At 48.6% G+C, this 25658-nt stretch overlaps 3 protein-coding genes across 3 annotated transcripts; all 3 read right to left on the reverse strand.

Annotated features, from left to right (window-relative positions):
- Positions 1-2852: 2852 nt before the first annotated feature.
- On the reverse strand, positions 2853-4369 carry LOC103898747 (lactosylceramide 4-alpha-galactosyltransferase-like). Its single transcript, XM_009279088.2, is given in 1 exon segment — positions 2853-4369. A coding segment is annotated over 1 exon segment (909 nt). The 3' UTR covers positions 2853-3460.
- A 1550-nt stretch (positions 4370-5919) lies between these two features.
- LOC103898748 (lactosylceramide 4-alpha-galactosyltransferase-like) lies at positions 5920-7386 on the reverse strand. Its single transcript, XM_009279089.2, is given in 1 exon segment — positions 5920-7386. A coding segment is annotated over 1 exon segment (816 nt). The 3' UTR covers positions 5920-6570.
- Positions 7387-13826: 6440 nt separating this feature from the next.
- On the reverse strand, positions 13827-15474 carry LOC103898708 (lactosylceramide 4-alpha-galactosyltransferase). The gene has a single exon (XM_009279038.2). It carries the CDS (start codon positions 15457-15459, stop codon positions 14377-14379), a length of 1083 nt encoding a protein of 360 aa, XP_009277313.1. The 5' UTR covers positions 15460-15474; the 3' UTR covers positions 13827-14376.
- Positions 15475-25658: the final 10184 nt, after the last annotated feature.

Consider the following 25658-nt stretch of genomic DNA (forward strand, 5'->3'; position numbering starts at 1 on the left):
TACTGTGCATCACTTGCTTTGTGTATTATTATTACCATATCATTATTACGATCATTTTATTTCAATTATTAAACTTTTTTTTATCTCAACCCATGAGTTTTTTCTCACTTGTGCTCTTCCAATTCTCTCCCCCATCCCACCGGGGCGGGGGGGAGTGAGCGAGCGGCTGCGTGGTGCTCAGTTGCCGACTGAGATTAAACCACGACAGTCTCCTTCTGGACTTAGGGGGCTGGTTGGGGTTACTGGAAATGGACCAAAACAATAGATTTGCAGTTCAAGTCTAATCCCTAGTTGTGAGCATTAGCTTTCAGCTGGGCTTTAAAATTTCCTAGGAACCATTCCGAGCCCGCATTTGGGTGATGGCCCAGCTGAAGTCATAGCAGCCCCAGGCCCGGAACGGCACAAGAGCTAACCCAGAACTCCCTGTGTCCAGCGTGGGACTACCATTTCATGTCAACTGTTAGGTGCCGACCCCGATACATAGTCAGCTCTGCTGCTCACTTCCCCAGTAGAAGGAGGCCATGCAGTTTATGCAGGCTTAGCTGGTGCCCTCGTCCTCAACTTCAGAGCTGCTCTCTCTAGTTTTTAGTCCCGGCTTGGCTAAGTTCTGGTAATCGCAGGTTCTTTCTGCACCATTCCACGCCTACGGGGAACGTCTGGAAACATCAGTTCCCAGCGTCAGAAACAGCCAGAGAATAGCGGACTGAGTGGGGTGTTGCTGAGCTCACTCAGGAATCATGTGGGAGGGGAGGGAGGGATGGAAGGATCACATTGGAGGGTGGATGGATGAAGCAGGGAGCACGACTTGCTCCAGCACTACTGTAGGATCCTTTGGATCCCACAATGAAGTGACCATAAAGCAACATGCCAATGGATCACTCCACTGAGCACCTTGTCCATAAAGAGACTGCTGCACAGTCCTCTGCCCAAAAGGTCCGGGCCTGCCTGCAGTTTAGATCATACTCTCTAGTACTGGAAGGTGAAAACTGATGTGCCCGTGACGTAGCGGGTAGGAAAGGACCGGGGAAAAGGTCTGCAAGAAACGATCTCTCAAGAATCCAAGCATATTCTGGTATGCACTAGCTCTTTTCTTCATCTCCTGCAAAGAGATTATGAAGATGAGGATTAATGCAAGGCAGAGAGGCTGCATTTCACTCACAGCGCTGGTACTGGCACAGCTACACAGATCCTATCTTTGCCTCAGAGTTAACATTCTTCCAAGAAAAACAGCACAAGCTGAAAAAAAGATCAAATGCAATTAAAACACAAGAGGGGAAAAAAAAATAAAAATCAAACACGAAGCGATAAATCAATCGGCATTTCCCACAGTTGAACCACAGGAGTTGAGATTGCCTTTAAGACATGCTGTATTTCCCTGCAGCACAGGTAGGGGTCAGAGACCCCTGAGAGATCAGACATCTCTGGCCAAGGGCTGCTTAGCCCCATAGCACTGGGACCATCCCCAGCCACCAGAAAAACCGCCAAAGAAGTACCCTCTAATCACTGACCCAAGAAACTGCCTAAATTTCAGCAGGGCTACCCTGCAACAGGAAGGGGCAGGATTTGGCCATGTTAACATAACACACTGGGATGGCTCTTGCTGACACGCCTGTAGCTGCGCTGCTCTACACCACCCGAGCAAAGGGCTGGGGAGGCAGGAGGGAGGGACGCAGGCCCACAGGAGCACAACATCCCTCTCCCAGAGACAGGTTATTCCTACCCAGCCCAGAAACGGGCAACAAGGCACAGCCCACCCCAGATCCACTCCATTCCCCCAGCACTGCCCAGAAGGGGGGACGCAGCCCCCGGCCACATGGAGCCTTCCGGAAGGTTCCGCCATGGCAGCACCACCACCTCAGCTGCTGCCCCCAGCCCAGCCACGGTGGCAGGGCGCAGCCCTGGCACATGCCCGTGGTCTGTGGGGCCTGTGTGGCTTCGGCAGCAGGAGGAGGGAGGGCCAGCCTGGCCCCATCAGCACCTCGACCGTCACCCACTGCCATCCCCTGCTCCGCTCCCCGCAGCACATCCCCTTCCTCCTCACCCTCCTCCTCTCCATGACAGCCCTGGCCAGCCACGGCCCTACCATGGCCCCACCATGGCCAGGCAGGTTGCAGGAGCCTGCCAGCCCACAGGTGAGACTGCTCAGCCTTTTTCCTGCTGCTTCTTTGGTTGTGGCCGCCATGCCAGTGCTGACTTACCTCCCTCGTCCTTCCCGTCGTGCCGTGGGGGCCACCCAAAAGACCGCAGCAGGCCGTGCCAGAGGCAAGGATATGGAAACCCAAGTTTGGGCTTTTTATTCTTAGGCACTTTCTACAAACAGCACCAGTCTGAGGCCTTCAGGTCACCTCATCCTCCTCAGAAAAACCTCATGGCTTCCTCTGCCCTGTGTCTTCTACACCTCCCTCCCCCTATAGCCCCGGTTCCCGATACAACCGAACTGGTGCAGGTTTGCTGACCAGAAGCAGAAGCGCTGCTTTTTTGGTTTTTTCCCCTCTTGAAAAAAGAATCACCAGTTGTACAGCCGGACGCTGCAATCTAACAGCAACCTCATGTAGAGGTTATACTTGGATTCTTTTACAGCCTGAGAAGAAATTTCCTTCCATTGTGTTTTTCTGTAGATGAAAAACCAACATAAAGATAGTGGCGGTTTTACCCTGTTGCATACCAATACCACCAACCAGTTGCACAGCTTGTTGTGAAGGAGTAGCATGGGCAGTGAGCTGCTGAACACAGGAAAGAAAGAAACGGACGGAAGCAGCACATAGTGGGGTGGCTTCGTGTCTAGTGCAGGGAAGGGACCTGAGTGATGCAGCTGTGCTGTGAACTGCTTTTGGCTATTTCTTTTCCTGAAGAGGACCAGAAAAGTCAGCCTATCGCTGCGGAATGTAAAACAGTAGACAAGAGCATTTGAAATAAAGTACCTTTGGAAAACAAGAAAAACTTTACACTGAGCCGAGCAGGGATTTAAAATGTTTTCCGTTTCTTAAAGCAACTTTCATATACTCGCAGTCTCTCCCAAAACTTCACCAGCCGTAAGAATCTTTACCACCCGGGGAATTTGGTCCTAAGCTCCTCTAAACCGTGTCCTATAGCACTGGCTGGCATTTATTTACATACTTGCAAACGTTACAGAGAGCAAGCCAAGGGTTCCTACAGCTGTTGAAACTACACGAGAGGCATTTCAGGCCTGATACAATTGAGAGAACAGCAACGGAGGAGCAACTGGTAGGCACCGATGAACAAGTTCACCCTTCCCTGCAGCATCAAGGGCTACTGAAGGACAACAAGAGAGTCCAAACTCAGGTTCCGGTGTATATTTGAAGCACGCAGGATCTGAGGCAGATCTTGGAAATGGTACAAAATCACTGAGATGTCACACAGAATACTTGCTCCGTGGAAGGTGAAAGGCACTCAGTTTCCTTCAGGTTGGGGAACTTCCCTGCAGCCAAGGGCCCACAGGTCACATTACAGGCCTTGACTGCTCTTCAGGGTCCTTCTTCATCTTCGCATATGTGGCAGGGCAGAACTGAGAATACAGCTGAGCCAGCAAAGCCTGGGACGTGATCTCTAGCCTTGTCCCGTGGCTCAGTTTGTTCCATACGTGCACCGCGTAGGTGTTCTTAAGGAGCTTGTGAAGCTCCGAGGAGCTGATTGTGTCAAATAACTTCTTCCAGTTCTCCCAGCAGATAGGATAAAAGGCTTCTGGGGAAAGAGCACGCACCCCTTTGCAGCTCATGTTGTTCTGGACATTACTGACGGAGCACCACTTCTTGAAGACACGCGTTAGGAGATGTGGGCCCTGGTGCGCCCAGATCAAGCCATTGTAGTTATCCACAAAGTCCTGCATGCAAAGCTCCATGAACTCGTGTTTGGGCTTAAAGGACAGAAAGGCCCCGTTCAGTACATACTCGGACTGGGTACCAAGCACATTGGTGAGGTTCTTCAAGTTCCTAAGCACTATGAAGTCTGTGTCCAGGTAGATGCCACCAAATTTCCACATGATGGCAATTCTGCAGGCATCAGACAGGACAGGTAAGAAATAAGGTTCCTTCTAGTGCTCAGACTGCAAGTACCACTTTGCCAGAGGCGTCCCTGAGAAAAGCTCCGGCAAGTCCAGGGGCTGGATTTCCACATTGGGGAAGCAGCTCAGCAACGAGAAGCCCCAGTGGTTGGGTAATGAGGCGTTACCGTTTGCCAAGCCCTTCATGAGCACCACGACCCTTGTCCCAGGGTGTGTCCGGGCCGCTGACTCCACAGAGCATGTGAACAGGTAACTTGGGTTAGTTCGCTCCGAGGTCTCCACAAAAAACACATCCCCTGGTGGAGGAGGTGAACACAGGAAAGAAAGAAACGGACGGAAGCAGCACATAGTGGGGTGGCTTCGTGTCTAGTGCAGGGAAGGGACCTGAGTGATGCAGCTGTGCTGTGAACTTAGTTAAGAAATTCACCTGGCTAAAATGATTAACCTAGCCAAAATGTATTTGTTATGTTCATGTGCTTCTGATGGGAATCTTTTAATCAAGAAATATTCCCACTGATTATGCTCTCCAGAATTTCTGAGAGGAGCTTTTTTGGTAGAAAGAAGAGTGGTTGTTAAAAGAAGAATAAAGTACATCTGGAAAGCCACCAGCTTGTTCTGCGTACATTCGCCACTGAGACACATCCATGTGCTGATGTTATTCCTACTTGTCATGGTTTAATCTCAGTCGGCAACTGAGCACCACACAGCCGCTCGCTCACTCCCCCCCGCCCCGGTGGGATGGGGGAGAGAATTGGAAGAGCACAAGTGAGAAAACTCATGGGTTGAGATAAAAACAGTTTAATAATTGAAATAAAATGATAATAATAATATAATAATAATACACAGAGCAGTACTGAGCATGACGTCACACGGTATGGAATGTCCCTTTGGCCAGTTTGGGTCAGCTGTCCTGGCTGTGCCCCCTCCCAGCTTCTTGTGCACCTCCAGCCTTCTCAGTCGGTAGAGCATGGAAAACTAAAAAGTCCTTGGCTAGTGTAAGCACTACCTAGCAACAACTAAAACATCGGTGTGTTATCAACATTGTTCTCACCCTAAATCCAAAACACAGCACTGCACCAGCTACTAGGAAGGAAATTAACTCTATCCCTGCCGAAACCAGGACATACTAGGTTGGCAATACACGCGCTCCCTTTGGGAGCAGAGCTGCCCACACGTATAGCTGGTAAGTGCAGTGGGGTTTCTATGTCATGAAAAAACAGCAAGTACAGAGTAATGGCAGACAAAAAGAAATTCAGACATACATCAAGGTATCATACCGTTAGTGACTGATCATTTTTCCATATCAGAACCATGGCAAGTTACCATATAAGGATGTCAGTTATTTCACTATGGTACTACTGGTATCCAGTGTGATACAAGAGTCACAAGAAATGTATGACAAGCTGCACATTTGAGCAACCTGCATCTTTGCACAGCCTGGTCTTTCCAAGACCAGTCCTAGCATTTGATGGAAATACTTCTACGGAAGAACCCTTCCATATCAAGCAAATACAGAAGGTTAAGGAAAGGTGTACAACCACACTCCTGACAAAGGTGACAGGACCATTTCTCAGGATTCACATACAAGTACCTACCGGAGTGAATGATTTAGTCATAAAACATATGATTCCAGATACGAGGAAAAAGGGTTGGTGTAAGTTAAATTTGAGTTGCATTACTGTGGATTGCTTATTCTTTTACCTATGTAACAGTAAGGGGCAAATAAACCACCAGGAAATACCCTCTAACCACTGACAGCCTACCAACTGTTTTACGACCAGTGCTATCTTAAGTACATCACTCAGGTGTTGCACCTATGCAATTTAGACAAGGACACTTCTACTTCCAAGCAGTGACTCAGCAGGAGAGTATTGTTCTGAATACCTATCGCATTTCCCACACTGGTAGAAGAACTGCTTTTGGCTATTTCTTTTCCTGAAGAGGACCAGAAAAGTCAGCCTATCGCTGCGGAATGTAAAACAGTAGACAAGAGCATTTGAAATAAAGTACCTTTGGAAAACAAGAAAAACTTTACACTGAGCCGAGCAGGGATTTAAAATGTTTTCCGTTTCTTAAAGCAACTTTCATATACTCGCAGTCTCTCCCAAAACTTCACCAGCCGTAAGAATCTTTACCACCCGGGGAATTTGGTCCTAAGCTCCTCTAAACCGTGTCCTATAGCACTGGCTGGCATTTATTTACATACTTGCAAACGTTACAGAGAGCAAGCCAAGGGTTCCTACAGCTGTTGAAACTACACGAGAGGCATTTCAGGCCTGATACAATTGAGAGAACAGCAACGGAGGAGCAACTGGTAGGCACCGATGAACAAGTTCACCCTTCCCTGCAGCATCAAGGGCTACTGAAGGACAACAAGAGAGTCCAAACTCAGGTTCCGGTGTATATTTGAAGCACGCAGGATCTGAGGCAGATCTTGGAAATGGTACAAAATCACTGAGATGTCACACAGAATACTTGCTCCGTGGAAGGTGAAAGGCACTCAGTTTCCTTCAGGTTGGGGAACTTCCCTGCAGCCAAGGGCCCACAGGTCACATTACAGGCCTTGACTGCTCTTCAGGGTCCTTCTTCATCTTCGCATATGTGGCAGGGCAGAACTGAGAATACAGCTGAGCCAGCAAAGCCTGGGACGTGATCTCTAGCCTTGTCCCGTGGCTCAGTTTGTTCCATACGTGCACCGCGTAGGTGTTCTTAAGGAGCTTGTGAAGCTCCGAGGAGCTGATTGTGTCAAATAACTTCTTCCAGTTCTCCCAGCAGATAGGATAAAAGGCTTCTGGGGAAAGAGCACGCACCCCTTTGCAGCTCATGTTGTTCTGGACATTACTGACGGAGCACCACTTCTTGAAGACACGCGTTAGGAGATGTGGGCCCTGGTGCGCCCAGATCAAGCCATTGTAGTTATCCACAAAGTCCTGCATGCAAAGCTCCATGAACTCGTGTTTGGGCTTAAAGGACAGAAAGGCCCCGTTCAGTACATACTCGGACTGGGTACCAAGCACATTGGTGAGGTTCTTCAAGTTCCTAAGCACTATGAAGTCTGTGTCCAGGTAGATGCCACCAAATTTCCACATGATGGCAATTCTGCAGGCATCAGACAGGACAGGTAAGAAATAAGGTTCCTTCTAGTGCTCAGACTGCAAGTACCACTTTGCCAGAGGCGTCCCTGAGAAAAGCTCCGGCAAGTCCAGGGGCTGGATTTCCACATTGGGGAAGCAGCTCAGCAACGAGAAGCCCCAGTGGTTGGGTAATGAGGCGTTACCGTTTGCCAAGCCCTTCATGAGCACCACGACCCTTGTCCCAGGGTGTGTCCGGGCCGCTGACTCCACATGTTGAATCCTGTAAATCATTTTTAGCTTGGTAAGCTGTAGAAGAGAAACCAAGGACAGGCTGGAGGGGACAGAGTTCTTTCTTCCACGTAACATCCAGGAGGATGTGACACCATATATTCAGCTAATATGTTGGCTGAAAGAAGGGACATGCAGCTGATGGGTCATGTGGCTGCGCTGTAAAGAACCCATCTAATTAGGAATGAAACGAAAGGAAAGGAGAAAAAAAAAAAAAGGAGAGGGAAACCCCATTATCGCTACACTTTAAAATTTATACTGTGGCAGGAAACCAGTTGTGGGTTTGTTTTCTACTCCTTTGCTAAGAATTCCCAGCGCTCACGCTGCTTGGGTGGCTGCCACGAGAACTGAGCTGAGAGCTTCATAGAGCTGCCTCCTCTCACCCCAAGACTTAAGTTCTGAATACTCCTTTGAACACACGCTCTTTCGACCAATTAATTTACTCATCCATTTGGGAATACTCCCTCTTATGCTGGATACCGCATTGAACGACTTTGCCAAATTCAGGTGTCCCTCATTTTATGATAGACTTCCCCCTTGTGCCTGTGCTCGATGGCAGCTGACCTTCCCTTACAGAAGACACATTGACGCGTTCATGAAATACCACCTTTATCCATACAGCCACTACGTTCAGGGTTTAGTGCGGTTTCTACTCAGTTGCCTGCAACAAATGTCAGGCCTATTGCTCTGTAGCTTCCCAGACCCCTCCCCCCTCCCCCAATCCTTCCAAGCACTGCAGCACCACGGACGGACTCATAAGATGCCAACACTGGGGAAGCTCTTTGGAAAGCACCTTAAGCTATTCCCAGCCCTTTCATCGATGGAGCTCTCCAGGCCTCAGGTCAGGCCCCATCTAGTCACAGAATCACAGAGGGGTTGGGGTTGGGAGGCACCTCTGGAGGTCATTTGTCCAACTCCCCTGCTCAAAGCAGAGTCACCTAGAGCGGGTTGCTCGGGACCGTGTCCTCTTGGCTTTTGACCTTGTCCGAGGACAGAGACTCCACAACCTCTCTGGGCAACCTGTTCCAGTGTTTCACCACCATTTCTTTCATTCTGATTTCCCGTATTTCAATTTGTGCCCATTGTGTCTCACCCCGTCACTGGATTCCACAGAGGAGAGTCCGGCTTCTCTTCTTTACCCCACCCATCTCCAGTCAGGTATTTATACACTTAGACAAGACAGCCCCCGAGCCTGCTCTTCTCCGAGAAAAATGATCAGAGCTCTCTCAGCCTCTCTTCGTACGGCACGTGCTCCAGTCCCTTCCTCATGGTAGTGGCCCTTCTCTGGACTTGCCCCAGTATGTCCATGTCTCACTTTAACTGGGAAGCCTGGAACCAGCACTCCAGATGTGTCTCACCAGTGCTGACTAGCGGGGAAGGATTGCTTCCCTTGACCTTGCAGGTAATGCTCTACATAACGCAGCCCAGCAGGCTGTTGGCCGCCTTTGCCACAAGGGCACACTGCTGGCTCCTGGTCAACTTCTTGTCCACAGGTGCATGGAGTTATCTCTCACCAGTTGCATCTCTCTGTTGAGCTTCATGAGGTTCCTGTTGGCTCCTTTCTCCAGCTTGTTGAGGTCGCTCTGAGAGGCAGCTCAACCACCTTGTGTATCAACCACTCCTCCCAGTGTTTCATCGTCTGCAAACTTGTCAAGGTCGCACTCCATCCCATCATCATCAAGGTCTTTAATAAAGACGTTAAACAGTACTGGCACCAGCACAGATCCCTGGAGTGTACCACTAGTTACTGGCCTCCACCTGGACTGTGTCGCTCATCACAATCCTTCAAGCCCAGAAGTTCATTCAGCTTTCAAATCCACCTCACTGTGTTTATGTAGTCCACATTTCATCAGTATGCCTACGAGGCTGTTATGGAGACTGTGTCAAAAGCCTTACTAAAGTCGCAATAAACAACATCCGATGCTCTTCCCCCATCCACTGAGCTGGTCATTTCATCATAGAAGGCCATCAGTTTTGCCAGGCATGATTTCCCCTTTGTAAATCCATGCCAGCTACTCCTTGTCCTACCTTCTTGTCCTTAATATGTTTGCAGATGACTTCCAGGAGGATTTGCTCCATCACCTTCCCAGGGGTCACGGTGACACTGACTGGCCTGCAGTTCCCTGGATCCTCTTCCTTGCACTTCCTGAAGATAGGCAAGATAGGAGTGACTTTTGCTTCCCTCCACCTCCCCTGATCTCTACGACCTTTCAAGCATAACGAAGTCTCACGATGACATCAGCCAGCTCCCGCAGCACTCATGGATGCATCCCATCAGCTCCCATCATCCGTCTGTTCGTTCAGTCCTGACCTGTATTCCATGGACATGGTGATGTGCAAGAGACTGTGGCATGCATCCCCCACAAGGAGGGATTACAGTGTAGAGAAACATGCCCCAGTTCCTCCCACCTGTAGCCAGATGCAGAAATTAACTTTGGTTTGCTTCAAACTGATCTCTGAACTCCCTTTCAATCTCTCATCTCCTACTGACCTTCCGCCTCTCTAGCAGGCTTCCTGTTCCTTCTGCAGTTGGAAAAAAAAAAAAACAACAACAGTGGTAGCTTTAATATCTTTTGTTAATTGGTTTTCAAACAATGTTTTCTATAGCCTAATGGTGTTTTCATATTTAACTTGCCAGACGTTATGCACCTACCTAATTTCCCCCCTAGACATAGATTCCGCTTTGTGAAGAGTACTTTCTTACTTCTCGTGCCTCTACCAACATACTGCAGAGCCACGGCAGCTGCCATTTGGCTCCATCATTATACACCAATTTAAAGGTCAAGATCTCGGCTTGAGCCGTGATGGCAGGGTGCAGCTGAAGTGACTTCCTCCTGTAGTTTTCTCCTCTGGACTATGCCTATTCATCTGAGTTCCAGGCATGGTTTGCAAAGAAGGTACCAGAGCGACCGCAAGCCAAGTGCACACACGGAATGGTCACAAATTGAGAGAGATGAACCTGAAGTACATGAGAAGGATCAGCGTGCCGGTGTTCACAAATGGCATATCCAAACAGAGCATGTGGAGAGCTTTGGTTTTCTTCTTCTCTCCGGCTGAGGACAAACCAGCCCTAGGCAGACCTCAGCTCCCAACATGTATATGACTAAGGCAGGTAACTACACTTTCCTCCAAGAAGGGCTCTTAACCTGCTTTGCACCACAGCCTTCCTGGACCACACATTTTGGGGGCAGGGAGAAGAAACAGGGGGGAGAAGAACAGGGGAAAAAAGAGCCCTACAGAGCATTACTACTTACTGCGCATCCTAGATCCCCCCCAACACAAGAGCTCCTGGCATAGGAGCACTCTCAGCCAGCACAGAGAAAATAATCATCGTTCAGTTTCTTCCCAGGAGACCAGGTCCAGGATTACCCTACCGATCTTTCCTTACTCCTCTTCTGTTGCACTGTCCAATTCTGCATCTCCAACCCCCACCCCTGGCTTCTCTCCTTGATGTACTGCACAGCCGGGTACCAGCTAACCTTCACGAGCTCAAGGACAAAGAAGACAGGGCAAGAAACAACTAGTGCCTTCTCACCACTCCCCATCATCCTTGACTGCATATCAGCAATGAAAAAAGCACAGGCAACTCTTTTACATCTCAAGGGAAAGCTGTTTCCCTGGCTCTTGACTCAAGGAGTCACAATAAAACCCTGCACACCAGACCCCACCAGTCCTTTCACAGCCTCTCAAAATGCTCCCCTAGATTCCAGGGTCTTTAGATCAGGCTCTGAAAGGCAGGTGGGAAAACCAGTGGCTGCAGCACAAGCTTTCCACGTTGAGGTCTACAAGAGCACAGACACTATCACTACTAAGGGAGGCTGTAGCCCACCACCCAGGGAAACAGCAACACAATTTCTCATGGAGTTTCCTATTCCGTAACATCCAGACCTTCCGAGTGAGACTAAAATGCCTTGCTTCAGATAGATTGCAGGTCATGAATGATGGGACTATACCTGGTTGGCTTAGGAATCAGTACCACACTGTGCTTTCATCTGTTCCCTCCGCTCAAGTCCCAAAGATAGCATGTAGTCGTGGTCCGCAGAGCCTTCTTTCCACATTTGATTATGCTCAACTTGTCTCATGTTCATTCCACACTCCTAATTTAGTGAGTCACTTCAGGACACAACTTTAAAATGCTTTTCTGCATAATAACTAACAGATTGCTCAGACCTACCACCAACGCCTCGCAGAACAAAATGGCAGAGAGAAGTAATAGTAAAAACTGTATTTATTTTTCTTTCGCAAGGCAAAGGGAAGAAGGCCAAAGGCTGCTTTGGTTTGATTCTCTCCTTATCAAACCTCAGAACATTGACTCTACAGGGGAAAAAAAACAATGAAAAACAACAACAAAAAACCCCACTCCACTCACTTATCCAAAAAGGCACTTTCCTAGAATAAGCAGTGGTACATAAAGCCAGATAGTCATTGCAGTGGGTCCCAAACACTCCATAAGCAGTTCATGCTATTGCCACAGTAGCATCCCCTGTTATGCCTTTATGATCACCAACCACCATTTTACCATCTCTGGTAGGGGTTCCTAGCTCACTAAGATTTCTGTTGTTTAGTCCAAAGGGCCCAAAACAGAAGGAACCAGTACAAAGAGAAACCATGCCTCACTGACCACACACTAGGCTAGGGCTGACAATTTCGTGGCTGCTTCTAAAGAAAACAGTGAAAAAAACCCCACAGAGTAGTGACAGTGAGAGTAGGGAGTGAAAACAGCATCCATTTATACCACTTAGTGTGCTGAAGAATGCTTATACAGTTAGGAAGATCTGCTGTTTCCCCACAAAGTCTTTGTTGTTAAAGAAGTTCAGTGTTGGGACAGCTGCAGACGTTCAAAATCCTGAATGCCTCCAGGATATACCATAAAGCTGGGCAGAACAAAGGGGCAGCACTACATACATACATGCATGTGGTGCCAGACACTGGAGGGGTGTTTCCAGTACCTTCTTCACTCCAGAGTAGCTACTTGTGCACAGACCTCACACTCTGCACAACTCACAGGCAGATAGCTTTCAATCAAAGCAGCACCGGCCTCTGATCAACACTGGACAGCTCAGCATAAAAAAAACCAAAAGGTGCACACCCTCCTTAAGCTCCCACAGCCATGTTCCCTGAGGGACAGGGAACTGTTCTGTAAAAGTGATGGGCAATATGTCTTTCTCATTTTTATCATCAAAGATGAGATAAATAATCCTGAGACAAACAGAGAAATGTTGCATGCACAGTCTTTTACGTTTTTGACCATTGCCTTGGCTAAACTGAGAAAACCTCACATTGCTTATGGTTGACCTGGGAAACAGAAGAGGCCTCAGACAACTGCAGATCTAGAAATCATTTGAGTCACACTCAGAGGACTTGCAGGAAGCACCACCTGAAAGAGATGTCACTTTGGGGCCAGGTGACACTTAAGATCTGACTGACTCGTGGTCATCAAAGGGGCCATTGGACCACCTCACTGCTGTTCCTAGGCATAAGAAGAGAAGGCACACTGGAGGCAGAAAAGATTTTACAGTGAGATCATAATCTCTTAGTAGTGTAGGAGAGGGGATGGCCAATGCCCTGCTTATCTGCATTAACTCTATCGTAGAGCCAAGCACATGTGCCTCAGTGATTCCCTTTAGAGTGTGGTAGGGACCAGATGTAACAATGCTGATGGTCTCAACCTTATTCTTCTCACTGCTCTTTCTCCATTATTTTCTGACAAGAACTGTAAGAGCATCAATACGTCCTTTTGGCCATTAAGGCAAGGGACGAGTTTTGCCCCACAGTTTATGCAACAAACTTGCCTCTGTGGTGGGAGCCCTCAAAGGCACAACAGCACCTTGCGAGAAATACGTTAACTTTCTCTACTGCAATTCAGGAAGATGCTCAGGGAGAAGAGTCAAGCTTTCCACTGCCCTCAGGACCTCCCAGGAGAGATTTGTACTCCTGGACAGTGAATTGCAGGAGTACTCCAGGCTACTTGAAGACATCCACCATAAATGACTCATAAATGGACTTGAATTTAGACAGTATGAGTTCCCTACCAAGCTCTCTGTAACCTTAGAAATAGTTGTAAATATCACGCCTTTCCTTCAGGATCCGTCCAAGCGCTGAAAGATCTGGTGCATCTTAGATGCAGTTACGGACATTTGGTCACAGAGTCAAACTCAGTGTAAAAGATAGTTCAGCTTTTCCTGTGTCAGGTGCAATTTAAGGTGTGATTTAGGTGAGCTCTCCTGCTCATCACAGGGTGTTAATTTGCCACTATTATAAAATAAAACATTGCTGCGCAAGAGCTCTTCTAAATGATAAGCTGGCCTCAGATCCTCATGTTCTGATTTGCATCAAATTTCCACATCTTTAGATCTATGACATTGAACAGAGACTGCAGCATCCCGCTCCCTGCTCAAACCAGACATGAGAAAGTCTCCTCCACCAAAGGCTTCAGAAAAGAAGGGAATGAAAAGAAAAAGAACTTGCTTTAGCGCTTTCTTTCTTCTCTGTTTTCCTCTACATTTTTCTCAGGACACCTCCTCTAGCACATCCTTAACTTCCTCCTCAGTTCTTGTTCTTTGCTCTCCCATCCTTTCATTGCTTTGAGGACTGCACTTCAGAAGTCTTGAGAACCGGGCTATGAGATACGCATTTCTACAAAGGCCTCTTCCAGGTTTACAGTCATAGAAAGTCATAGAAGTCATACTTCTCTGAAAGGCTGATGGAGGCTGCCACAAGTGGCTCAGCACTTGCTCCCCTCCTGAGATTTCTCTACCTGACCAAGCAGAGCAGAAGAAAGGTCCTGCAAAGAAACAAAATGCTGCTGGTAGGCAGTTAAAGTCAAGACAAAGAGCTGCACAGACATCGGCTGAAGCTACAGGCTCCACCTACAGCCCAGAAATGGATTTTATCCTCAACTCCCACCACCTCTCTTCAAAAGAATGTTCATTTGTGATGGAACAGCTGGAGAGTTGTGGGCTCCCAGGCAACATCTCTTAGCAGACCCTTGACTCACTGCCGTTCAGAGTCCTTCTTCATGATATTGTACGTTGCAGGGCAGAAGTTAGAATGCAGCTGAGCCAGCAAAGCCTGGGATGTGACCTCCAGCCTTGTCCCTTGGCTCAGTTTGTTCCATACATGCACCGCGTAGGTGTTCTTAAGGAGCTTGTGAAGCTCTGAGGAGCTGACCACTTCAAAGTATTTCTTCCAATCCTGCCACCGAATGGGATAAAAAGCCTCACGGGGCAGAGCACTCACTCCTTTGCAGCTTGTACTGCTCCGAAGACTCCTGATGGAGCACCACTTCTTGAAGACACGCGTTAGGAGCTGTGGGCCCTGGTGCCCCCAAATCCAGCTGTTGTAGTTTTCCACAAAGTCCTGCATGCAAAGCTCCATGAACTTGTGTTTGGGCTTAAAGGACAGAAAGGCCCCGTTCAGTACATACTTGGACTGGGTACCAAGCACATTGGTGAGGTTCTTCAAGTTCCTAAGCACTATGAAGTCTGTGTCCAGGTAGATGCCACCAAATTTCCACATGATGGCAATTCTGCAGGCATCAGACAGGATGGGTAAGAAATAAGGCTCCCAGCGCCGCTGAGCCTGCAAGTACCACTTTGCCAGAGGTGTTCCAGAAAAAAGCTCTGGCAAGTCCAGGGGCTGGATTTCCACATTGGGGAAGCAGCTCAGCAACGAGAAGCCCCAGTGGTTGGGTAATGAGGCGTTACCGTTCACCAAGCCTTTCATGAGCACCACGACCCTTGTCCCGGGGTGTGTCCGGGCCGCTGACTCCACAGAGCATGTGAACAGGTAACTTGGGTTAGTTCGCTCCGAAGTCTCCACAAAAAACACATCCCCTGGTGGAGGAGGGGGCCCACCAGCAATGGTGCGGGGAGAAGGCGGCACAGAGTGAGCACAGCGAATTTCAACAGGCAAGCTGTAGACCTGGCCCCTGCCTTTAGGGTCCTCTGTGATTCTCCAGTACAACATGATGGAGGCAAAGGACATGAACTTAAAGGTGAGGATAAACAGAGCCCTGAGCTTGTGGCTCAGCACCACCCTGGTCAGTTTTAGCAGGCAGTTGGGCATCCTGAGCATTCTCGCTCCCGTCAGAGCCTGCTCTCCCAAGACAACCGTCGTGATCTGAAGGAGAGGAAAGAAGAAAAAGATGTTGACAAGGAAGGCAACAGACCATGAGCCTTATGACAGTACTATGGCAGAGTCGCATGCTGAACTCTCCTTCATGCTAGCATGCTTGGATTACACCTTTAGGTCATCTTTAAAAAAGCATCTTGGCTTCTCCATGCTGCCACAGTGCCCGCAGGGCCCCATCAGAAACCACAGCCCATATTCAGGTTGTGAGGTTATATGACAAAGCTCCTCTGTACACCCACAAAAAGCTCAGAGGGACAATGGCAGGAGTGGGAGCCCAAATATACCCTGCTGGGCTACTCCCAGGCCCATCACAGGGGCCATCAGCCCATCAAAGGCCCATCTGCCCAAGCCCAGAGGAGCACAGCGGCAGGAGGGATCCTGGGAACTGGGGAACTACAGGCCTGTCAGCCTGACCTCGGTGCCGGGGAAGATTATGGAGCGGCTCATCTTGAGGGCGCTCACAAGGCATGAGCGGGACAACCAGGGGATCCGGCCTAGCCAGCACGGGTTCATGAGAGGCAGGTCCTGCTTGACCAACCTGATCTCCTTCTATGACCAGGTGACCCGCCTAGTGGGTGAGGGAAAGGCTGTGGATGTGGTCTACCTGGACTCCAGCAAGGCCTTTGACACCGTCTCCCACAGCATTCTCCTAGAGAAGCTGGCGGCTCACGGCTTAGACAGGTGGACTCTGCGCTGGGTCAAAAACTGGCTGGACGGCCGGGCCCAGAGAGTTGTGGTGAATGGAGTTACATCCAGTTGGCAGCCGGTCACGAGCGGTGTTCCCCAGGGCTCAGTACTGGGGCCGGTCTTGTTTAATATCTTTATTGATGATCTGGATGAGGGGATTGAGTGCACCCTCAGTAAGTTTGCAGATGACACCAAGTTGGGCGGGAGTGTTGATCTGCTCGAGGGTAGGAAGGCTCTGCAGAGGGACCTGGACAGGCTGGATCGATGGGCCCAGGCCAACTGTATGAGGTTCAACAAGGACAAGTGCCGGGTCCTGCACTTCGGCCATAACAACCCCATGCAGCGCTACAGGCTTGGGGAAGAGTGGCTGGAAAGCTGCCTGTCGGAAAAGGACCTGGGGGTGTTGGTCAACAGCCGGCTGAACATGAGCCGGCAGTGTGCCCAGGTGGCCAAGAAGGCCAATGGCATCCTGGCCTGTATCAGAAATAGCGTGGCCAGCAGGAGTAGGGAAGTGATCGTGCCCCTGTACTCGGCACTGGTGAGGCCGCACCTCGACTACTGTGTTCAGTTTTGGGCCCCTCACTACAAGAAGGACGTCGAGGTGCTGGAGCGTGTCCAGAGAAGGGCAACGAGGCTGGTGAGGGGTCTGGAGGACAAGTCTTATGAGGAGCGGCTGAGGGAACTGGGGTTGTTTAGCCTGGAGAAAAGGAGGCTGAGGGGAGACCTCATTGCTCTCTACAACTACCTGAAAGGAGGTTGTAGCGAGGTGGGTGTTGGTCTTTTCTCCGAAGTAACAAGTGATAGGACGAGAGGAAATGGCCTCAAGTTGCGCCAGGGGAGGTTTAGATTGGATGTAAGGAAAAATTTCTTTACTGAAAGAGTGGTGAAACATTGGAACAGGCTGCCCAGGGAAGTGGTGGAGTCCCCATCCCTGGAGGTATTTAAAAGACGTGTAGATGAGGCGCTTAGGGACATGGTTTAGTGGGCATGGTGGTGTTGGGTTGACGGTTGGACTCGATGATCTTAGAGGTCTTTTCCAACTTCAATGATTCTATGATTCTATGGATCCAGGACTCCGGAGGAACCAGCACCTTGTCTGGGCCTCTCCCAGGGCTGTCTCAGTGTCCAGGCATGAAACCCATCACCACAGCCACCAGAAGCAGCTCTTCAGATCACCTTTCAGACTAAGGGGGTCACTGCCTAGGGGTGGGACATATTATGGGGTGCAGGGGAAGAACAGTTTGGAATCGCACAGGACTTATTATGAGATATTTAGCAAAGGAACCAAAGGCTGGGCAAGGGAGGGGTTTAGATGATTTTGGGAGGAACAAGAATGGGAAAATAGAGATTTAAGGGGATAACAAGGGCCAGACGCAGGTAAATAGTTTGCTGGTCAGTATGCTTGTCTGGCCGTGCCCTGCATCTGATCAGCGCAGTCTCTCTTGTCTTCTTATTAAATTCCTTTCTCTTTCCTGGGTGAGGGCTTTCAATTCTGTGTGCACGTGTGCATATTGGGGTGTGAGTGCAGCAACCGGGGTCAGACCACAGGTCAGAGGGCCTATGTGTCTGTGGTGCCAGCAACTGGAGTGAGTGTGGGTGTGCAAGTGTGCAATGGCTAGCAAAGATCAAGCGGACCAATCTGTAAGTATGCAAAGTGGCCTGGGAGCCAGGAGCATGAGTGGGTCCCTAAGGGCCAGCTCTGGGTGTGAGAGCATCTGTGTATCTCTAAGGGCGAGAGCACAGGGAGGTCGGCTGTGGGACATGGAAAGTCCTCGCCAGCTATGTGTGTGTGTGTGTGTGTGCGCGCGCTTGATGGTTTGTACCAGCAACTGGAGTAGGGCTGCAGCCTTGGGGACTTATATGTCCAGGTGCCAGCAACTGGGGAGGCTGGGATCCAGGGGCAGCTACTGGGTTGAGTGTCTAAGCCCAGCTGCTGGAGGGATCCACCTTGTACATATGTCTATGTATATTGTCACCTGTGGACTTCCATCCTGTCCAGCCGGAGAGGGGAGCAGGATGAGGCTATTGGTGCTGCCTATGTTCATGTGGGTGCTCTGAGTGTCTGCCTGTGATCTGTGTGGCCAGCCATGTATACGTACACATATATGTAGTGTATATGTGAGCTTTGTGTGCACGTGCCTGCTGAATACATCTTCAGCCTCACTACTGTCTGGACATGGAGCAGCAGCAGTCTCATCTCTCTCGGGCTGTTGGATCTGGTGTGATATATTGTCCTCTAGCAAAGATTACTCTCCTTCAAAAACAAAATATGGTCAAACCTCTCCCCTCATTTATCACAAACCAAGACTGACCCTTACTTCCCTGGATGCATACTGTGCTTGCCACTTGTAAGGAAATACAGCATTTATTCCACTTTATCCTCATCAGTCTATTATTTTCAAATCAGACATGTACAAGAAGGATCCTAGATACTAGGATTTTTTATTCTCTTTTGTCCCCCAGTTTGCTGCCATACTAATGATCCTGACACCTGACAGTGAGTGGGACAGCTGCTTCTGAGGTGTTTCATTTTCCCAGAGGAGAACCACCTGCCAGCCTTCCCCAAAACTGAGAACTCATCTAAAACCCCAGTGCTATCATCTGTTCCTGTCAAGAGGTCTCAGATCCCAGAATCACAGAATGGTACTTGTTTCCCTTCCATTTATTCCTCGATAACCACCCTGTGTCCCATATTTGCTACAAAGCTCCACAACACGGTAGCGTTTACTATGTTCCTTCACACGGCACCTCTGTTCTTGACCATGCTCTTAATTTTATATTTAAGCCTCTAGACCTAAAGTACTTAACACTTTCCTTCACTAAAAAAACCCCCATATTTTTCCCTTCTTTCACCATTTAAAACCACACTTTGTTAAAGAGAATCGAACATTACGACTGCTAAGCCTTCAGTACAGCAGTCATCTTTAAAAGACACATTCTCCTCTTTTCCCATCTATTCTACCCACAGAACCAGACCTTCTCTAGCAGTACGCTTAAGTATAGCGGGACACCTATATATCCTCCTGTCAGGCAGTTGAGCTGGGATACACAGTGCTATTTCTGCTTTTACAAGCCTAGTGTGACTGTCCTGGCCAGTCCCCAAGTTTAGATCTCTGAAGTCCAAAGCGTAGATTTAATCATAAAGAGATATGTTGCAGCAGATGGAAGAGTAGAGCTGAGTTTACCACCCAGGAAGTCCAACAGTTTTTAACAGTCTGAAAAGCGTGGCCAGCAGGTCGAGGGAGGTGATTCTGCCCCTCTGCTCTGCTCTGGTGAGGCCCCACCTGGAGTACTGTGTCCAGCTCTGGAGCCCTCAGCACAGAAAAGACACGGACCTGTTGGAGCAGGGCCAGAGGAGGGCCACGAAAATGCTCAGGGGGATGGAACACCTCTCCCATGAAGAAAGGCTGAGAGAGTTGGGGTTGTTCAGCCTGGAGAAGAGAAGGCTTCGGGGACACCTTATAGCAGCCTTTCAGTACTTAAAGGGGGCTTATAAAAAAGATGGCAGCATACTTTTTAGCAGGGCCTGTTGTGACAGGACAAGGGGGAATGGCTTTAAACTAAAGGGGGGTAGGTTTAGACTAGATATAAGGAAGAAATTTTTTACGCTGAGGGTGGTGAAACACTGGCACAGGTTGCCCAGAGAGGTGGTGGATGCCCCACCCCCGGAAAACTTCAAGGTCAGGTTGGACGGGGCTCTGAGCAACCTGATCTCATTGAAGATGTCCCTGCCCATGGCAGGGGGTTGGACTAGATGACCTTTAAAGGTCCCTTCCAACCCAAACTATTCTATGATCTCAGGCAGTAAACAGGTGCAGCAGATCACAACAGCTGTTCCAGCAACAACAGTGAAAGCACCAGAGAAACGACAGGCTCCTCCGTGGCAGTGCAAACACCTCTAGGGCTAGAGCAAAAGCTCCATTTCTTCCTGTCATGTCTGCTGAAGTCTTATCTGAAGCTATGAGATGGCTGATGGTGATACACCACTGAAGTCCCACCTAGTAATTTCAACTGATGAAACAAAACAAGAGGAAACGACCACAACCACAGAAATGACTGCCACACCAATGCAAACATGCAGCTGCATTTGCTTAAAATTCACTCATGTTTTTACTTTAGAGGTGCTTTGTGAATAAAAAGCAACGCAAACATTAATAAGCTCTGAGCAAGGGAGTTTCCTGACCCTGTCAGAAAGAGGCGCTTTAAGACTTTGCAGGGACAACAGAGATGACTTAGCAGCAAACAGGTACCACAGCAGCGAAGGTCAAGAGCCAGGTCCTCCCTCACAGAAACCAGGCTGCGCTTTCCCACGGGGCAGGGGACAGACCCATTGAGTTCATTTACTGTGGTGCACACACCAAGGAATAAACTTGTTTGTTATTTTAAAGTACATTTAGTATAGTACTTTCTGTGCAGGATGGTGTGCCACAGCCCAGCATCAACACAACATCCATCCCACAAAGTGGCCTTCACATGCTGCCAGATAGTTCCTTCTATTTCAGCCTCGATGGTTAGTTAACCATGGCTGAAGTGATATGCTGTTGGTTCAGCAAGGCACAGAGCATGCCATTCAAGAGTTTCCACAAGGCAGACAGGGCTGCAATTCACTGCAGGTGATATAACAGAAGTTTAGAGCATTTCTACATGGGTCAGGTAAAGTGCTGGTTTAAGCGCTTTGTTAAATATGCTCCCTAATATTGAGTCCAGGATGTTTTCCCAGATTAATGTTAGAAAAGATCCAGAGCCCTTTTGCTGCTGCTTTGTGGAGAAGGTCAAATCCATAATTCCATTCCTCTCTGCCAACAGAGACAAGGGTTTTAGCCCTTGCTTTTGTTTTTCTCAGAAAGCCATGACAAGTTTTTTTTGAGGGTGCACCTACAGCGTTTCCTCTAAAAGCCACTGGAAACACGTCACAAGAAAATACATGAAATCTTAAAATCTCAAACTAGTATCAAAGGAGAATTGTCAAGGTGGACTTTTAAGTAACATTTCGTGCACCAAAATTAAATATATTAACCTTGAATCTAGAGCCAAGGTAATTTAGAATAACCAGGGGGCATAATTCCCATCAAATACATTTGGTGTTAAGGCACCCTCAAGTATAACCAAAAAAAAAAAAAAAACCCTGTGGGGCATAATTCCCATCAAATACATTTGGTGTTAAGGCACCCTCAAGTATAACCAAAAAAAAAAAAAAGCCTCTGAAAGTTTACATAAATCAGTTCCTAGTTACTGTGTTTCACAGCGGCTACAGATGCTCATTTCCCTCCTTTCAAGCACAATGGAAAACTAAAGCTTGCAAAGCTTTCCTCAAGAACAATTAGGAAGCAACCTACAGACTACGCGAATTGTCAAAGCAAAGCATGCAGCATCTTTCAGTCCAAAGACCATACACAACACTGCTCTGCGCTGTCCCTTCCGCTTTTATCCCTTCGCCCTTTCAAGTTTAGCACATTTGCCAAGAACGGAACTCATTCCCCAGCGCCCTGCGTGGCTCCCCAGTGTACTGCGGGGGTAACACTATATAGCATCAGGGTGCTGGGCTCCACTGTGCCAAACCAAGGTCCCCGGGGGGATGGAGTGGTGAAGGGTTTCATCCTGGTGGGAGCACCAGGCAATGCAACGAGTGCGGCAGAGCGAGGAAAGATGCGAGGGTCGCTGCCAGGCACAAAGGGGAGCAGGAAGATTTATGGACAGACCTGGATAGAGAAAGGCTGTCAAAATCAGGAACCCAGCTACAGTGCACAGTCAGAATGGTATCTCCTTCCCCCCAAAATAGTACACGAGCATCTTATTCAGCACCCTGTCAAGAAAAGTTTCCCAGCACTTTTTTTTTGTTATAGCTTAGCATTTGGGTCTTCTTTAACTGAAAGGAGCAGGTTTTGTACCTCACAGCTTTTAGCTTTCAAGAAACAGACCACGCAAACCCCTCATCAATATTTACAATAAAAGAGAAGGCAGAATTTGGCTGCGGAAAGCTGCTGGAAAGGACAAACAGACAAAAGGGACGGATGCTAGCAGTAGATCAGCTAGCAAACTGATACAGCTCTTTGCCACCAACAGCTTTCAAATACTAGTTTCCTATTACTGCATGTTTGCAGAAAGCCATGCACGCTCATTGTATAATAGGGCTGGAAACTGTGTATAAAATTTAAGCCTAAACACTATTTTAACCCTCACAGCTCAAGAAAATACTGTCATAAGGCTAGAAAAGAAGCAGCTCTTTGGAAGGACATGCACATATGAGGAGACTGTGAGAATACAGAAGTCAGAACGACACCTGGTTGGGAAGTGAGCAAATCCTGTTAGTCACCGGTATTACTGCTTCCTACAAGCTTATGCAAGGGGTTCACAGCAGATCTTGCAAAACAGAGAGAAGGCACTGAAGACGCTGTCCTCTTCTACAGGGAGGTCAGTCGTATGTGACCAGCATTAACAAGTGAAGAGAGAGTGTATCAGAACATACTAATGATTAAACACTTCAAGCCTAATAGGCCAATGTGTAGTGACTTTTTCCTTACCCTAATCGGGACGACACTTTCTTTCTCTGTTTTTAAAATCCAGAGACATGCTGGAGAAGAAAGACGGTCCAACAGCAGACCACTACACATGGATTCAGGGGATTTCTATTTATTTTGCTGCTCTGAAACAGGTTTCTTACAGGACAAGAAATAGGTCACTTAAAACTAAAGCATAAAATCTCACCTCCGCCTTGGAATCATAGTGAAGTAGATGTCTGAATTTATTCAAGGATCTCGGGGGGTTGTTTTTCTGTCTCTAACACAACTTTCCTCCCGTGAACATGGAAGAAGTACTTTCCTCCCTGGACAGAGCCACTGCAAGGCTGAACATATTCAAGATCGGGAGATATCAACCCATGTATCTTGCACAGATGGGAGGTTTTGTGCACTTATACAAAACATACAGTGCGAACATTTTCCTTTTCAACTGAAAAACCTAAATACTAACATGATTGTACTTAATCCTTCACTCACAGAGGAGCAGTTGGTTCACAATGCCATAACCTGAAGTTTCACCAGACCTCATTCAAACTGTTGGGCAGAGTTCCCAGCCCCGGTTTAAGATAATTGTAAAAGCTAGTAGAGACAAGAGAAGCAGCGAGTTACAAACAAAGAAGTGAGTTGGTAACTTATCACCTGCTTCCCAGTGAAAGCACCACCCAAAATAAGATTTGTGAATCTGTTCCAGAATCTGAATGTAAGGGGTTTTAAGTGTTTGTTTGGACAGAAGTGCCTGTGGAAAAAAAAAAACAAAACCACAACCAACCCCAGCTGAGAGCAGAGAAAGGGATCTCAAAGCCAGAAGACACAGTCCAAGCTTTTAACATGCATGGGAAGCACAACCCTTAGAGAGCTAAGTGATAGTACAGCTATGCTGATTTACTGAGGGGCTGCCAGTAAAGACAAGAGGAGTGTCCCCAATCTCTCCTGCCATCACATACTGGAATTTGATCCAAATCACAACAGCAGTGATGGCAAGACGTATCCAACGCTATACACTGCTCATCTGGTCTCCCCTCTATATATGGAACAGGCACATCTGTATGGTTTTATATGGTGACTGCACCTGTCAGACAGCAGCTTGTCTCTATACTAATGACCAAACAATGCAAATGAAAGTAAGATGGAAGTAGAATTACTCGTAAGAACCCTGTGCCAAAGTATCCACTGACGACATGACAAAAACAAGGCAATGGCCAATTGTTGCTAAAGCAAGTGGCCCCACTCCCTTCCTCCTCAGGCTCTTCCCTGACACTCTTCTGATCCTGCCGTGACCAACCCCAAAAGCTAAAGCACCAAAAAGCCCATTCTGCTGAAGGATTTGGTTTTCTTACTGGTATAGCTCCCAGAACTGGTTTTGCTCTACTGCAGGGTGAGACAGGCACAAACACTGGCACAGAAACACATGCAAGAATAGGCAGCCAGGAGGCAGCAGCCTTTTAGTATCACGGAACTTAGCTCTGTGGTAACACCAAATTGCACACCGAGGCCTTCACAGTCCACAGCTACTGAACTTGGCCCCGTGATACTCCTGAGCAGGAAAAACTTCATTAGAGCCACTGTCCAATGGAGACAGCCAATGCCTTGAGAGCCAGTGGAAATCCTGTGAGAAGGAAAACTTGGGGCATAGCTACCGGCTGCTACCCGAACTACACACCCAAAACTAATCCATGGCAGGCAGATTGCTATTCACCTAACATCACACCCTCCGGCCCTCGAGGATGACTGCTATTTTGTGTTGTCAATAGAGGGGCATGAGAACAAGAGAAAGGCCTTCACATATGACTTCCTAGCTGGTGCTTCCTCCTACAGAGCCTGTGCCTCAAGACGCTGCTAGAATTCCTACAAGAACCATAAAAGGGGAATGTGAGTTCTGTAAGATTTGCTCCTCTGACTTCCACAGCAACAAAAACCATGAAAAATAGTGCAAAACCATCGGAGCTCAGCAGAAGCTAGAAAGGGTTTCTTCAGGGTTAAGAAACATCCAGTGTATTCTGAGCAACCTCTCATGCATCAGGAAACAACATGTTAGTTTAACTGGGATAGTTCATTCTTAGCCAAAGCTTCTAAACTCGCCTCCTTTCAGCAGCATTACTAGTTTCAGGTTACTACAGTTACAAGAGTTACGTATTTTCTTACGCCTCTTTCGAAAGAGGGACTTTCTTCCCCCTCTTGCCACAGCAAGCATTTCTACAGCTCTATTGCGAGTCTCCATCTTTCTTCCTCAGACCTTATCCATGCTCAGACTCCAATGTTTTTCAGGGCACACCTGCCTGGGAACATGATGGCCGACTGCACTCTCCCCGTCACCAGTTCTGCTGTCTTCCCACCCTTTCACCCAAGCCAGCCTGTCACCGCTGGCAGAGAGGAGCTGCCCATTTCTCCATCCCATCCGACCCCTTTTCTCTTCATCCTCCCACCACGCTGCTGCCATTCACCTGGACCCACAGCTTCAGCATTCGACTCGTCCTTCTCAAGTGGCATGGAGCCCCTTCAGTCTGCAGCACACGTGGGCACTGTACGTGCGGCTCCCTTCCCCGCGGCTGCTATATTCATCCGCACCTTTGCCAGATCCCTCTGACAGCGATGCCTGCGCAGCAGAAACCCTCACGAAGCTGTGTAGGATCTGAGAGAAGCTCCCCTTCACAAAACTCAGCCGAAACGCCCTGCCACCACCGGGAGAGAGACCACCACCCCACCCCCCACCCCGTCTGCCTGGACCGAGGCGAGCGGAGCCCGCGGGCAGGTGGGCTCCAGGCTCCACGGCAGGGCGGCTGGTGGCCGGCACCGCGGTGGACGGGGACGCGCTGTGCTCGTGGAAAAGTTTCCCGTGGAAAAATACACCTTTCCCCGAGCAGGGAGGGAGGACGAAGCCACCCAGCCCCGGCTGACGGGCAACCCGAGACCCGCGCCGCCCGCCCCACAGCCCAGCCC

Source organism: Aptenodytes forsteri, unplaced genomic scaffold (genome assembly GCF_000699145.1).
Source record: "Aptenodytes forsteri isolate BGI_AS27 unplaced genomic scaffold, ASM69914v1 Scaffold241, whole genome shotgun sequence".
In the NCBI taxonomy this organism is placed as follows: Eukaryota; Metazoa; Chordata; class Aves; order Sphenisciformes; family Spheniscidae; genus Aptenodytes; species Aptenodytes forsteri.